The sequence below is a fragment of the Lucilia sericata genome, unplaced genomic scaffold (assembly GCF_015586225.1).
Source record: "Lucilia sericata isolate MDLA Ls3-8-SP2 unplaced genomic scaffold, ASM1558622v1 Contig000684F_arrow, whole genome shotgun sequence".
Lineage (NCBI taxonomy): Eukaryota > Metazoa > Arthropoda > Insecta > Diptera > Calliphoridae > Lucilia > Lucilia sericata.
The window spans coordinates 120,420-136,597 of NW_023994687.1; the positions used below are offsets into that span (position 1 = coordinate 120,420).

General features: G+C 32.0%; 1 protein-coding gene across 3 annotated transcripts in view; it reads left to right on the plus strand.

The window, feature by feature from the left end:
• The window catches only part of LOC119607289 (protein trachealess), a 104,292-nt gene extending 88,339 nt beyond the window's left edge, over positions 1 to 15,953 (plus strand). For 2 of the 3 annotated variants that reach the window (XM_037961158.1, XM_037961159.1), the window contains 7 exons: positions 1,480 to 1,715; positions 7,747 to 7,814; positions 7,939 to 8,227; positions 8,296 to 8,417; positions 11,249 to 11,442; positions 11,511 to 11,617; positions 11,694 to 15,953. In XM_037961158.1, the coding sequence (XP_037817086.1) occupies positions 1,480 to 1,715; positions 7,747 to 7,814; positions 7,939 to 8,227; positions 8,296 to 8,417; positions 11,249 to 11,442; positions 11,511 to 11,617; positions 11,694 to 13,267 (2,590 nt within the window). In that variant the 3' untranslated portion in view covers positions 13,268 to 15,953. Of the gene's footprint in view, positions 1 to 1,479; positions 1,716 to 7,746; positions 7,815 to 7,938; positions 8,228 to 8,295; positions 8,418 to 8,673; positions 8,737 to 11,248; positions 11,443 to 11,510; positions 11,618 to 11,693 lie in introns of all 3 variants that reach the window. The other variant, XM_037961157.1, reaches the window with a different exon arrangement.
• The last annotated feature ends 225 nt before the right edge of the window (positions 15,954 to 16,178 follow it).

The window sequence follows — 16,178 nt, forward strand, 5'->3', positions numbered from 1 at the left end:
AAAAACAAACATTTTATATTATTTTCCTTAAAAATCTTGTGACAATCTATAACATTTTGTTACCTCCTGTGTCAAAAGACACTTCTCATCTATTGTTTAATTGTGCACATTCACAGCTGTATTGCGATAATATAAATCAAATCATATTTTGTATGAACTCCTGCTGGCAAAACCTGCAGTTTTAAACAATTGTTTTTGAACATAAACTAACGGTTTAAAAGTCATAAAATCAAAAATATTTTGGTAAGAAAAATTATTTGGTAAATTATGAAAAAACAAACAACTTGAGAGGGATATAGATGAAGTCAAATAAATTGAAACAAGTGTCTGGTATAATGTACCGAGCCTTATTCTTATATTTTGCCCCCTACTGTATTATTAAAAAACTGTAGATACTAGAGTATTCTGAACTATAGTCTGGTATATAGTATGTACTATAATATTGACCTTAGTCTGGACTGTAGATTACTCTTTAGTCTGGACTATAGTCTACTCTATAATCCACTCTACTCTATATAGTAGACTATAGTCTACTCTATAGTCTGGACTACTCTACTCTATATAGTAGACTATAGTCTACTCTATAGTCTGGACTATAGTCTACTCTAAAGTCTGGATTATAGACTACTTTAGAGTCTGGACTGTAGATTACTTTAGAGCCTGGACTATAGTCTACTCTAAAGTCTGGATTATAGACTGGACTACAATGTATTATATTTTCTGAATTATAGCCTACTATATAGTCTGGACTATAGTCTACTCTACAGTCTGAACTATAGATTACTTTAGAGTCTGGACTATAGTATACTTTATAGTCTGGGCTGTAGTCTACCAGTTTATAGTCCAGACTATAGAGTAGACTATAGTTCAGACTACTATGAACTATAGTCTACTCTATAGTCTGGACTATAAACTACTTAAGAGTCTGGACTATAGACTACTTTAGTGTCTGGTCTATAGTATTCCCTATAGTACTCTATAGTCTGGCAATATATCTACTTTATAATCTGGGCTGTAGTCTACTATATAGTAGTCTGGACTATAGACTACTTCAGAGTTTGAACTATAGTCTATCCTATAGTCTGGACTATAGCCTACTCTGTAGTCTATTCTATAGTCTGGACTACAATTTACTCTATAGTCTGGAATATAGTCAACTATCGACTGGACTATCGACTATTCTATAGTTTGGACTATAGTCTACTCTATAGTCTGGTCTATAATCTAGTCTATAGTCTAGAATATAGTCAGCTATATAGTCTGGACTATATTTTACTCTATAGTCTAGACTTTAGTCTACTCTATAGTCTGGACAATATTATACACTATAGTCTGGATTACTGGATTATCACTCTATAGTCTGGTCTATAGACTAGTCTACAGTCTATCTTATTTTATGTAAAGTTCTTTCTCTTGATATCTTTTTACTTCACATTTTAATAAACGATTTTTTCTTTTTTTCTTTCTTTTTTTTTGTAGAATTCTTGAGCTGCGCAAAGAGAAATCACGTGATGCGGCGCGTTCACGGCGTGGCAAAGAGAATTTTGAATTTTATGAACTGGCAAAAATGTTACCACTACCCGCCGCCATAACCAGCCAATTGGATAAGGCATCGATAATAAGACTGACCATAAGCTATTTAAAATTAAGAGACTTTTCCGGTCATGGTGATCCACCATGGACCAGAGAACAAACCACCAGCAGTAAATTGAAAAGTAAGTAAATGAAAAGAAATTGTTCATAAATTTTGTAAGAAGAACAAACTATTGTATAACGATTTCCATCAGAGGTATTGATATTGGTAAAGGAGTGCTCAATAGGCCCAATTGAGGCATAGGAAGTACATCATGGATTTTATGTAACATACATTTTTCTTTCAAACTAACTATGTAGGTTGAAAGGAGGATGTATACTACATTATATTTGAAAGGAGGATGTTTACTTCCTTGTATCCGATAGTTTATGTTGATAGAGTCGTTTAAAGGTACTGTGATTTGATGTTTAAAATTTCAATTTCTTGGACGTAGTTTCTTAAAATATTCTAATCAATATTCCTGAGCAATATATCTCTCCCAAGACATTTGGATCTAAATTAAAAAACCTCACAATGACAAAAACAGAGAGTGTCCGTTGTTTGGTCAAGTCGTCTTAAACTTCTATAGGTTCATTTGGGGTTAAATCCATGTTTCCCGACCTTTGTTTGTATATATTTCATTAATACGTTAATAACTTTAATAGGAGAAAATAAAAGTTTTTTTAGTTTAAAACAAATATGGCGTCTAAATTTAAAAATTAAATGGAAAAAGGAAATTTTGATGAATAATTTTGGAAAATTTATTTTTACCAAACTACACAAAAAAAGTGATCAATGATCAGTACGGGAATTTCAGTTAAAGGAAGTGAAACTTTTTTCTGTATTCAGATATTTAAAGTGTGTAGTTTTTAAAATTATTTTGTAGCGCAGCGTGTTAGGAATAATTAATTAATTTAATAAATTTTTAGAAAAATTATTGTAATAAAAAAAATTTTTGTTAATAAATTTAAATTTTAAAACAAAAAGGGGGAATTTTGGGTTTGTAGAAAAACCATTAAATGTGAACAATATTTTCTATAGAAACCATAAGCTATTTAAAGGTCTGGTCTGGTATTTTTTTTTTTTTTTAATTTCTGAGCTTAGTTTATGTGACTGTCTATAAAGTAAGTAGAAACGTACTTTAAACCATTACAATTCAATTCAATTAATTTGCATAAAAAAGTGTGTAAATATATACAATTTTTTTTTTTTCGTTTTTATTTATTTTGTTGTGCTCATGCGCAACCATTTTGTTTTGTTTTTTATTGTTTGTTGAGTTTTTATCAATTTAATTTTCTCATTTTGAATTTTATTTTTCTGTTTTTTTTTTTATAGAAGGTAACGGAAGGTTAAATTATTATTGTTTTTTTCAATTTATATAATTTTTTTTTTTGTTAAACAAAATGGTTTTGCCATATTTTTTAAGTATTTATTACCTTGATTTTTTTTATATATTTGTTAAGCGAAAAAAAGTTAATGTTTATATTTTTTATGTTGTTGGGGGAATTTTTTGTTTATGGTATTTGATTGCTTGTTTTTTTTAGGGAAAATTTTATTTAAATGGTAACCAATAATGAGTAATTAAATACAATTTTATTTATTAACTGAAAAATCGTTATGCGATTGAATCATGGTAGGATGATGATTCATAAGAAAATAATTTTTAATATTATTGTATTTTAAAGAAATCTTGGTGAAATCGAAACAGAATGTCTTTTTTGGTTGGCAATAAAAAACTTATTTGTAAATTTTATTTCAAAAATAAATTTTAATTCAATAATATGAAATATTTTTCACGTTACTTGGGGAATTTTATATCAAAAACTCTTTCAAATTTCCTAATTTCTCCCTAAACTAAGCATTTGTCTGTACGTAAGCTTCTTATACATACCCTACATTACTTTAGTGGGGAGGGTATATTGGATTTGTGCTGATGTTTGTAACATACAAAAATATTCGTCCTAGACCCACCTTAAAGTATACCAATCGGCTTAGAATCGTTTTCTGAGTCGATTAAGCTATGTCCGTCCGTCCGTCTGGCTGGCTGTCCATGTAAACCTTGTGCGCAAGGTACAGGTCGCAATTTTCAAGATAATTTGGCACGCACGTTTTATTTGACCCAAGGACGAAGCCTATTGAAAATGGTTAAAATCGGTCCATTATTTCACCTAGCCCCATACAACAGAACCCCCCGAAAAGGGCTTCTGAGCTCATAATTATGTTAAATATACAGATATATCGATAAAATACGGCACAACTAAGTTTTATAGAAGTCTTGATGACCCTGCCAAATTTCATAAAGATCGGGCCCCATTTGACCCTAGCTCCCATACAAAGTCCCCTTGCTTGGTCCATATTTGCCCCTAGCCCCCATATAAAGCCTCTTTCAGAAAATTAGTTTTTCATCCATAAATTGCTTAAATGTATCGGAACAAGGCAATATTGAAGATAAATGTTTTATTATGAAAAATAAATCACATTTAATATTCATAACTGGTGTAGGGTATCATATGGTCGGCCACGCCCGACTATACTTTCTTACTTGTTATATGTTGTTCCTAAGCTGACTTTAAGTAATAAATTTTGTTTTAATTCAATTATACAATTTTACGATTATGACCTTAAGACCAAAACAAAACTCCCCCTTAACACCCCGTACAACCCAAAAAAGTCAAATAAAAACAAATCCTGTAAATATTAAATAAAAAATCCTTAAAAAACGCCTTTTCATAAAACAGAAATAAAACTAATAAAAAAAAGCCCAAAAAAAATACTCATATGTTTATGATTATTACTAACACCCACTGGCCATCCAAGGCTTTAGACCAGCATAAACACAGGTTAACACTTATACTAACAATAACCAGAAAACCACCCTATTCACTGTTCACACTGTGAAAAATCCCAAGAGTATAACGTATGCTTAGTAGAATTATATTTTTGCCAAACAATTTAGTTTATGCCTCAAAAAGCTATAAAATTATATATATAATTTTTTGTTCACAGCAATTCAATAATACAATTGTAATAACAATAATATTTTTTGCTTATTTTCTTCCTTCTACTAAAACCAAAAGGTGTTAGTTTAAGTGTAAATTCTAAATGGGAAGCATGAAAGAAGGGGAGTAAGTGTGACCACTTAAGTTATGTTTAACTTTATATGAAACCTAACTCCCTGATAAAAAAATTTAAAATTTAAAATTTTTTTAAAATGTTTCAAATATTTAAAATGCCTATATTAATGTCGTCATGCTTGTCAAACTTTTTTTTTTTTTGTTTCTTTAAAATTCACTATTAACCACTTGGTAATATTTGTGACAAACTGTCAAGTTTAATCAACGAAGCATAAACATATTGTTATTGTATTTAGCTTTTATTGAGAGACTACACATGAAAAAATTATTGTCATGAATTTGTGTTAAAACATTAACATTAATTTGAAATAAATATTTGAAGGTTAAAGTTATAAATTTGTTGAAAATAAATGACTTTTGAAATGAATTTGGTTTGAAAATTGCATAATATTTAGTTTTATAGTAAAGAGACATAATAGACAAATATTTGTAGAAATAAGTGTTAAATTTTTGAAATGATTTAATTTGTCTTATAATGTTAATATAATAACTAATACTTAAGAAAAGTTTAAAAAAGACGTGACATCCTTAATTAAGAACATCTGCCGCAATATAGAAGCAAAACTACAGACTAGAGAGTAGACTATAGTCTATACTATAGACTAGACTATAGTCTATACTATAGGCTAGACTATAGTCTATACTATAGACTAGACTATAGTCTATACAATAGACTAGACTATAGATCAAAGACTATACTATAGACTAGACTATAGACTAGACTAAAGACTAGACTATATACTAGATTATAGACTAGACTATAATCTATACTATAGACTAGACTATAGTCTATACAATAGACTAGACTATAGATCAAAGACTATACTATAGACTAGACTAAAGACTAAGACTAGACTATAGACTAGACTATAGACTAGACTATAGACTAGACTATAGACTAGACTATGGACTAGACTATAGACTAGACTATAGACTAGACTATAGACTAGACTATAGACTAGACTATAGACTAGACTATAGACTAGACTATAGACTAGACTATAGACTAGACTATAGACTAGACTATAGACTAGACTATAGACTAGACTATAGACTAGACTATAGACTAGACTATAGACTAGACTATAGACTAGACTATAGACTAGACTATAGACTAGACTATAGACTAGACTATAGACTAGACTATAGACTAGACTATAGACTAGACTATAGACTAGACTATAGACTAGACTATAGACTAGACTAGACTATATAGACTAGACTATATAGACTAGACTATATAGACTAGACTATATAGACTAGACTATATAGACTAGACTATATAGACTAGACTATAGTCTATACTATAGACTAGACTATAGTCTATACTATAGACTAGACTATAGTCTATACTATAGACTAGACTATAGTCTATACTATAGACTAGACTATAGTCTATACTATAGACTAGACTATAGTCTATACTATAGACTAGACTATAGTCTATACTATAGACTAGACTATAGTCTATACTATAGACTAGACTATAGTCTATACTATAGACTAGACTATAGTCTATACTATAGACTAGACTATAGTCTATACTATAGACTAGACTATAGTCTATACTATAGACTAGACTATAGTCTATACTATAGACTAGACTATAGACTAGACTATAGACTAGACTATAGACTAGACTATAGACTAGAATATAGACTAGACTATAGACTAGACTATAGTCTATACTAGACTAGACTATAGTCTATACAATAGACTAGACTATGGATCAATAGACTAGACTATAGGCTTCTTTACATGGAAAAGATTCAAAGTCAAGGGCAAAATTTAATTAAATGTAATCAGTGTTACTGGACTCGATCTCTCCTTTATATCCTGTAGAAATCATGGGAAATTTGTTTCCGCTTAGATCATCCTAACGTCAAGACTTTAAATTGTTTCCAAATTTTGTTCATGCCTCTGCCTTAGACTTCATCGGTAGTTCCATTTCAAAGGTGTTTTGCAAATTCCACCCTCAACTGTTCTTAAGTTATGTCTAATCCATCCCCATTACCTTTTATTCGAAATTAAAAATATGTAATAATATTCTTTTAAATCTGCCCAAGCAAAGATTTAGGAATATTTAAGATGTTACTGGATTCGAAAATGTCAGAAATTGAATGCTTAAGACATTGGGGTTTCAAAAGCTCGAGATCGTTCCCCAACTCATATAGAGTTTGTTCAGTGATAGGTTATAGATCGTCTAATGTGGTTAAAACATCCAAAGGATTGAACATGTTAGTTCAGTTTTTCTAGATATGAATTTGAGTCATTGATTTACTAGACTTCCTGGGATGCCTATAATTGGATCTCATTTAATATTTTCTGCTTCTATCCATGGCTGTGTGCTAGGAAACAAATGTCATCCGCTTTGTCGAGATTTTTCAGAAGCTTTCTTGTAGCTTTGGATATGTGAAAGTTTGAAATTCAACGGAGTAAGAATATATACTTTTCCAATCATGGCTTTCTGATACAGTCCTTTCAAAACAACTTTTGGTTCTTATCGTCTTAAAGAGTCTAAAGAATATAGTCATCGGTATCATGCTGATCAATGAACCTCTTATAATAATCAATCCAAAAGACCTCTTTCAAGTCATCACTAATATCGATTCCAGGTAGTATTCCACTGATTATCACAACTAGTTCGATGTAACCCGAGATACCAAGAAATTCTGAATACGGGTAAACCCAAAACATATAAAACCTCTTCAGCCATTAAAACCCCACCGGAGTTACTACGCAGCCGATGTATCCTCCACTCAACTCCTCAAACATCAATCTTACTCAGCAGCGTATATCAAATAACACAACAGTACTGAAGCTAACAGTTGTTTAACTTTTAGCAATTTATAATATCGGGGAAGTCCAACAAGAGCTCATAGGTCGATCTTAGTTTACATTCTGAGATACCATAAACTCTTGGAAATTTTGTATTAACCCTTTAAAAAACTATTAACATTAATTTTCATTACGCCTTTTCCTTATGGGTTAAGAAACTTAACTAACTTGTGTCATTTTTTTCCTTTGTTTTCTTCTTAGGTGCAGCCATAAGACGCAGTCCCGCCGTTGATTTATTTGAACAACATCAGGGTACCCACATATTACAGGTTAGTTGGTAAACAGTAAAAATAAACATTCTTAAGAATTTCTTTAACAATTTTATATAGTTGTAATATGCAAATATTTAAAATAAAATTACATATTTATATTATTTTATTTTTGTCGTTATAGTCTTTGGATGGTTTTGCACTGGCCGTTGCAGCTGATGGTCGTTTCCTGTATATATCGGAAACGGTATCTATATATTTGGGCTTGTCACAGGTGGAAATGACGGGCAGTAGTATATTTGATTATATACATCAAGGTGATCATGCAGAAATTGCCGAACAATTGGGTTTAAGTTTAACATCGGGTGGTATAGCCGGTTCCGGCTCACAAACAGGACCAGCTGGTCTGGCCTCACCACATTCCGGGGGTTCCGATGATGGTGTGGGTAATCATGGTACCAATAATCCAGATGGTAGGTTGAAAATAAGAAAAATTTTCCAGATGTGTTCAGTTATAAAGAAAATATTTCTGTTTCTTTAGTTTCAGGTCAAATGACTGTTACTTCGAATAGTGGTTATAAGGGTTATGAACGTTCCTTTTGTATACGCATGAAATCTACCTTAACCAAACGAGGCTGTCATTTTAAATCTTCCGGTTATAGAGTGAGTATTTGTTTTTTGTTTTAGTGATAAACTTTAATGTTTAGAATGTAATTTATTTATACAAGTAGTTAATTTTTTTATTTTTAGAATTTTAGCGTTTTTTATTGTAGTATTTGTCTATATTTTTATTTTCATTTCCTCCCTCATTCACTTATTAGTTTTGCTGTATAAAAAGCAAACAAAAAAGAAAGCAAATTTATATATATTTTTATACTAAGTTATGCATCCTCTCCCTTTTCCCCTTCATTATCTACAGGCTAATAATGAGCAAACGGCTAATGGTGGTAAAAATGGTAAAACAGTGGGCACCAATTATTCGGTACGTATCAATCAAAATCAGTAAAAAGTCAAAACCAAAAAAAAATTAATTGAATTTAATTGATATTAAATTTTTTTAATTTAACAAAATTTACCCAAAAATTTGTTGTAAAATTAAACAATTTTTTCTGTTGTAGTTGAAATTTAATTACTAACAAGTTTTCTTTTTGTTTAATTGAAAATTTAAACCAAAACTATTCGAAATTTTTTTACTAACCTTTGAGAAATCAAATTTTTTATATTACTTGAACAACAATTACAAACTGATTTTATTGATCAGTATCGAATTTTTAAGTGTTTTTGAAAAAAAAATATGCAAATGTTTATCATGGTCATCATGCATTTCAGTCAAGTCATTAATTTACAGTCATTTTTATTACTTTTATCATTGTAGAAATAAGTTTTAAGTATTTAAATTTTATTTTCAAATAACATTTAGGTATTTTTTGTAAATTTAACTTTTGGAAAACAACTTTAAAAGAGTCTCGAAGAAAATCATTCAAAATGTGTCCCGCAACAACCAAACATACTGCTTACCTATAAGCAGTTCTGTAAGCAGTAGTTTTCTAACTTCTTAAGGACGCTTTCAAATTCTAGTTCAGTTCTAGTTCAGTTCTAGTTCAGTTCTAGTTCAGTTCTAGTTCAGTACTAGTTCAGTTCTAGTTCAGTTCTAGTTCAGTTCTAGTTCAGTTCTAGTTCAGTTCTAGTTCTGTTCTAGTTCAGTTCTAGTTCAGTTCTAGTTCAGTTCTAGTTCAGTTCTAGTTCTGTTCTAGTTCAGTTCTAGTTCAACTCTAGTTAAGTTCTAGTTCAGTTCTAGTTCAGTTCTAGTTCAGTTCTAGTTCAGTTCTAGTTCAGTGCTAGTTCAGTTCTAGTTCAGTTCTAGTTCAGTTCTAGTTCAGTTCTAGTTCAGTTCTAGTTCAGTTCTAGTTCAGTTCTAGTTCAGTTCTAGTTCAGTTCTAGTTCAGTTCTAGTTCAGTTCTAGTTCAGTTCTAGTTCAGTTCTAGTTCAGTTCTAGTTCTGTTCTAGTTCAGTTCTAGTTCAACTCTAGTTAAGTTCTAGTTCAGTTCTAGTTCAGTTCTAGTTCAGTTCTAGTTCAGTGCTAGTTCAGTTCTAGTTCAGTTCTAGTTCAGTTCTAGTTCAGTTCTAGTTCAGTGCTAGTTCAGTTCTAGTTCAGTTCTAGTTCAGTTCTAGTTCAGTTCTAGTTCAGTTCTAGTTCAGTTCTAGTTCTGTTCTAGTTCAGTTCTAGTTCAGTTCTAGTTCAGTTCTAGTTCAGTTCTAGTTCAGTTCTAGTTCTGTTCTAGTTCAGTTCTAGTTCAACTCTAGTTAAGTTCTAGTTCAGTTCTAGTTCAGTTCTAGTTCAGTTCTAGTTCAGTGCTAGTTCAGTTCTAGTTCAGTTCTAGTTCAGTTCTAGTTCAGTTCTAGTTCAGTTCTAGTTCAGTTCTAGTTCAGTTCTAGTTCAGTTCTAGTTCAGTTCTAGTTCAGTTCTAGTTCAGTTCTAGTTCAGTTCTAGTTCAGTTCTAGTTCAGTTCTAGTTCAGTTCTAGTTCTGTTCTAGTTCAGTTCTAGTTCAACTCTAGTTAAGTTCTAGTTCAGTTCTAGTTCAGTTCTAGTTCAGTTCTAGTTCAGTGCTAGTTCAGTTCTAGTTCAGTTCTAGTTCAGTTCTAGTTCAGTTCTAGTTCAGTTCTAGTTCAGTTCTAGTTCAGTTCTAGTTCAGTTCTAGTTCAGTTCTAGTTCAGTTAGTTCGTTCTAGTTCAGTTCTAGTTCAGTTCTAGTTCAGTTCTAGTTCAGTTCTAGTTCAGTTCTAGTTCAGTTCTAGTTCAGTTCTAGTTCAGTTCTAGTTCAGTTCTAGTTCAGTTCTAGTTCAGTTCTAGTTCAGTTCTAGTTTCAGTTCTAGTTCAGTTCTAGTTCAGTTCTAGTTCAGTTCTAGTTCAGTTCTAGTTCAGTTCTAGTTCAGTTCTAGTTCAGTTCTAGTTCAGTTCTAGTTCAGTTCTAGTTCAGTTCTAGTTCAGTTCTAGTTTAGTTCTAGTTCAGTTCTAGTTCAGTTCTAGTTCAGTTCTAGTTCAGTTCTAGTTCAGTTCTAGTTCAGTTCTAGTTCAGTTGTAGTTCAGTTCTAGTTCAGTTCTAGTTCAGTTCTAGTTCAGTTCTAGTTCAGTTCTAGTTCAGTTCTAGTTCAGTTCTACTTCAGTTCTACTTCAGTTCTACTTCAGTTCTAGTTCAGTTCTAGTTCAGTTCTAGTTCAGTTCAGTTCTAGTTCTGTACTATTTCTATTCTAGTTCTATTATAGTTCTGTTTTAGTTCTAAACCGCAATTTTCGCAATTCTAAACCGCAATTTTCGCAATTCTAAACCGCAATTTTCTTAAATAAACTTCTCACAATTATCACGAGTTTCTCTTCAAGTTGTTTTCTCTTCAAATTGTAACAATTAAATATAATCTCCTTTTATTCCAATAGCTCTTGCCTCTTTCATTCTAAATTTTTTCTAAATTTCCAATCTTTAACTTTTCTAATTTTAGGTAGTTTTATTATTATGTAAATTACGGCCACAGTATACATTTTCGCATACACGAAAATCACAGCCACCACTTCTCGGTATGGTGGCATTGGCTATAGCTTTGCCACCACCATCAGTGCATGAAATTCGCTTGGAATGTGACATGTTTGTAACGAGAATTAATTTTGATTTTCGCATTGCCCACTGTGAGCCAAGGTAAGTAAAGCAAATACTTAATTCGCTACAAACAAAAGCCTAAGTAAACCCATTCATTTTAATTACAGAGTTTCCGATTTATTGGATTATACGCCCGAAGATATGGTGGGTAAAAGTATGTATTCGCTGTGCCATGCCGAAGATGCCAATCGTATGAGAAAACATCATATGGATTGTAAGTATTTAATAATAAATGCTACCACTATTTGTAGCAATTTTTAAAATTCTTTGCTTTTTAATTAATTTTACAGTAATTGAAAAGGGTCAAGTTCTGACCGGCTACTATCGTTTGATGAACAAAAATGGCGGCTACACGTGGATGCAAAGTTGTGCCACTGTTGTTTGCAATTCCAAAAATGCCGATGAACAGAATATCATTTGTGTCAACTATGTGATCAGTAATCGTGAAAATGAAAATCTCATTTTGGATTGTTGCCAATTGGAACCAAGTATAGATAGCATTAAGCATGAAGATATGTCGAGCATTGATAAAAATTCCGGTTCTCCCGGTGGTGATGCTTCGGCTGCGGGTGATATTAGTCATAATGGTTTGGCGGGTACTGAAACAAAATTAACATCTCCCAAAACAGAACCAGATGCTCAACAGCAACAGCAGCAGCAACAGCGATCAAGGGGTAGAGGATCAGCGAATAATGCCAACTCTAATATAAACTTAATTAAGGATACAAATTCCACTGTTGGTTTAAATGTAACAGAAGATGGTTCTGTTAATAGTTTACCCACAACAGTGGCCACAGCACCCACTCCTGCACCTACCACCACGAAACGTAAGCGTAAGAGTAAAATTACTCCGGTACAACAACCGGTGGATAATGATGTTGGTGTTATGGATAATAATAACTCCATAAATGAACCTAATGCCAAAGTTCCTGCTGTAGATCGTGAAACACCACGTTCTCGCTTGCCCTCCATAATCGATGAACAGCAACAGCAACAACAACAACAACAACAGCAGCAACAAACACCAGCTCCTTCACAAATACAAAATCCGGAAACTTCCGTCAAGGATTTGGAACAAGCCATGTCTAAACATTTGCCCTCACCGGGTAGTGTTAGCAATGCGGGTCCCAATACTACCGACTTTAGTACGGATTCATTGCTTAAGCAACAGCAACAACAGCAGCAGCAACAAAATGAGAAAAGCAGCACCATACAATGGATAGGAGCACCTCATTATCAGCAACCTGCTCCTCCCATGCCTGCCACCGCCCTGCTAAGACAACTCTATGCCAATCGTGAAAGTGTGATAAGAGCCACCGCTCGGCAAACACCCACCGGTGTTTTCTATGGTGATCAACAAACTGGTCCTTTACCCACACCACCCGGTAGTGAGTCTTCGTATGATAATCAATATCTACAACTGCACTCTCATCCCCAAAAGACCTCTTCTGATGCCTTCACCAATCTCGTCTCCACCTATGGCAGCTATCACAGTTCCATTGATTACCACAATGCCATGACACCGCCCAGTTCGGTTTCACCACGAGATACTAACAATTCTCTAAATGCAGGTAAACCCACTACCACACTAACCTCTCTAAATGGTGGCTATGACTACGCTGATCCTCTTAAGTCTCAGTATACCACCACCACTAGCAGTGCCGCAGATGTATCCTCCGCTTTACCCCTCAAACCTCAACCTTACTCAGCAGCAGCTGCCATGCATCATAATAGTACCACCGATGCTAGCAGCGGTTTAACCTATAGTAATTTAGATCAACCTCAATATTTTGCACCTCATTCGAGTTTTCATTTATATCATAAGGGTGCTCCAACGAGTGGTTGGTATTCCACACCCTCATAGGTCGACCTTCAACAAAATTGTGAATTTTATACAGGAGCCTCAAACACTATGATAGACGCGAATCAAAATTATACAACTGCTTCGAATTCTTTACCCTCAAAGGAGAGTTGGGATATTGTGGGTGCTTTGGGTAAAGTGGCGCGTATGTTTTTTAATGTGAGGAAGGGTAATTGAGATGTTGTATTTCCTTTTTTTTTAATCTTTAGCTTCTATTAGCATTTTAGAGTAGTTTGTGGAAAGGATAGCGATCCGAAATTTTGATTCAAATTCGCAGAGTTTGAAAGGCCCAAAGAAGACATTTGTAACATTAGTTTCTAAAACTGAATGGAACTAAATTGATGATTTTGTTTGCTCTAAATTTGAATTCGTAAGAACTTTTAAAGCTCTCTTTTAAACCATTAGTTGTTAATGCTCTCTTTTAAACCGTTAATTGTTATCGAGGTACGAGATTAATGGTTTGACTTATTTTCTTTATCATTTACTATTTCAGATTCACTTGTAATTTTTTAAGAACTATTTCTAGCCACAAAAGAGATTGAGAGAGAGAGAGAGTAATGTTTGTTTTTATACATACGTGTAAGCAAAAGATAATAACAGTTTTCTTTGCTGCGACATGATTTCATAATACTAACTTTAACAAATAATTAACTACACTGAACAATTTCCTTTTAAACATATTTCAACTGTTCTCTGTTCTGATACAAAATGTGAACAAGTATTTACGATTTTCTCTTGTAATCAAAATTAAGCAGATTTATAGGTCCACTTATTATTTTTATAACTTATAACTTAAGATTCACTTTAAATGTTTTAAGAACTAAGAGTAAATCACAATTTCTAGCCAAATAAAATAGACATCAGCAAAAAGGGAGAGGGAGAGAAATGTTTGTTTTTATACATGCGTGTAAGCAAAGGAGAATACAAACTCACGAGAGCGCTCTTTGCTGGGGCATGATCATTTGTTGGTTTTCTCACAACATGAACTTTTACAAATAATTAAGCGCACTTTAAGAAATTCGTTTTAAACATATTTCAACTGGTCCCTTTCTCATCCAAAATGCGAGTGCTTATTGCTGGGGTGTAAAAGTCTATCTATATAACGAATTCGTTGCTCTTAAAACCAAAAGAAGTTTTAGAAGACTTTTCCGGTTTCACAAACTTCTTTGTTACTGGAACTTAAATCTAAAGAGTTAATGCCATTTTTAAGAAAACGAAAAAGCCATCGCTAATCTAAAATGTGGACGAGTTATTTACACTTCCTGTTTTTTTAACCGATATGTAAAATTTGGAGAAGTTGTTTAAGCTCCTTGTTTGTTAAATCAACGGTTTAGTTTCTCTTTAAATCAAATCTACAGAGATGTATTTAATCATAATATTCAAGCATTTAAAACAGTCATTAGCAGAAAGAGAGAGAGTGAGAGTTAGTGATGTTTGAAAGCATGAGGAAATAAGATGTCATGCTTACGTAAAAGTCTATCTATATAACGAATTTGTTGCTCTTGACCCCAAAAAAAGTTTTAGGAGACTTTTCTTGTTTCGCAAACTTCTTTGTCACTGGAACTTAAATCTAAAGAGTTAACGCCATTTCAAACAAAAAAGACCATCGCTGGTCTAAAATGTGGACGAGTTATTTACAATTCTTGTTTTTTTAACATATATGTAAAAACAGTCATTAGCAGAAAGAGAGAGAGAGAGAGAGTGAGAGTTTAGAGATGTTTGATAGCAAGAGAGAATAAGATGTCATGCGAGAGCTCATTGCTGAGGTGTAAAATTGTCTCATTTGTTCCACTTGAAACTTTTCGTGTTTCACAAATTTCTTTGTCACTTGAACTAAAATCTAACGAGTTAACGCCATTTCTAAGAAAACAAAAGAAAGACATGGCTGTTCTAACATGTGGACGAGTTAATTACACTCTATCCTTGTTTCTTGACTTTTAATGTTTTCCAAACTTCTTTCAAACTTAAACTAAAGTTTTCTTTTAACAAATCTAATGAGTTAAAGACATTTCCAAGAATTCTCCGTACAAGTTGAGACAGTTATTATAATAAAATTCCCATTAAAATTTGCCAAAGAAGTCTTTGCAAATAAAATAAATCCAATTAGATGGTAATGTTTGCTTAAATCCTCGACACTTCCTTAATAGTAACAAATCATTAAAAGATTAACATTTCACTACCCAGCCCCCTCCAAATTGTGAGTTATAAAGAGTAGAAGTAGCAAAAGGTGGTAAGAGGTTTCTGTCTATTATTTGGTGTTTAAAGCAAATGTTAAGACACATACCACAAACACTTAATTAAATGACTATTATAACTAATTAAGTATTTGTTTTTGTAAAAAAAAAAGTTAAGGCAGATAACCACAATTGCAAAAAATAAAAAAACAACTTGTAAAAGTTAAGGTTTTGTTATAATGTACTATGAACAAACACTAGACTTAAAAACTAAGAATACTATTATAACTATTATAATTATGTTATTAACTAATGACAGACACTGTAATTAAAACAAACAAATGAACAAAAACAAAAAAAAATAACTGACAAAAATTGTGTCAATTACATACATAGCAACAACAAAAACAAGTAAAAAAATATATATACATAAAACATTTTATAACAATAACTATAAAAAAGTGTGTTGGTATATGTATATGTCTGTGTAATAAATTGACATCGAACTTTTTATTTAAAAATAAAAAAAAAAAAAAAAAAATGTAAATAATTAATTTAAAATTTAATTATAAAATTTTATACTTTATAAATTAAAACAAATTTTCATTTAGATTTTAATAATTCTTGTAAAATTTAAATTAATTAATATAAAAATCATGTTAAAACATTAAATGTTGTTAAATAATTTTTAAGCTTGTAAATTAATTAAAAACCCAACACTCACATTCCCCCTTAAAAAA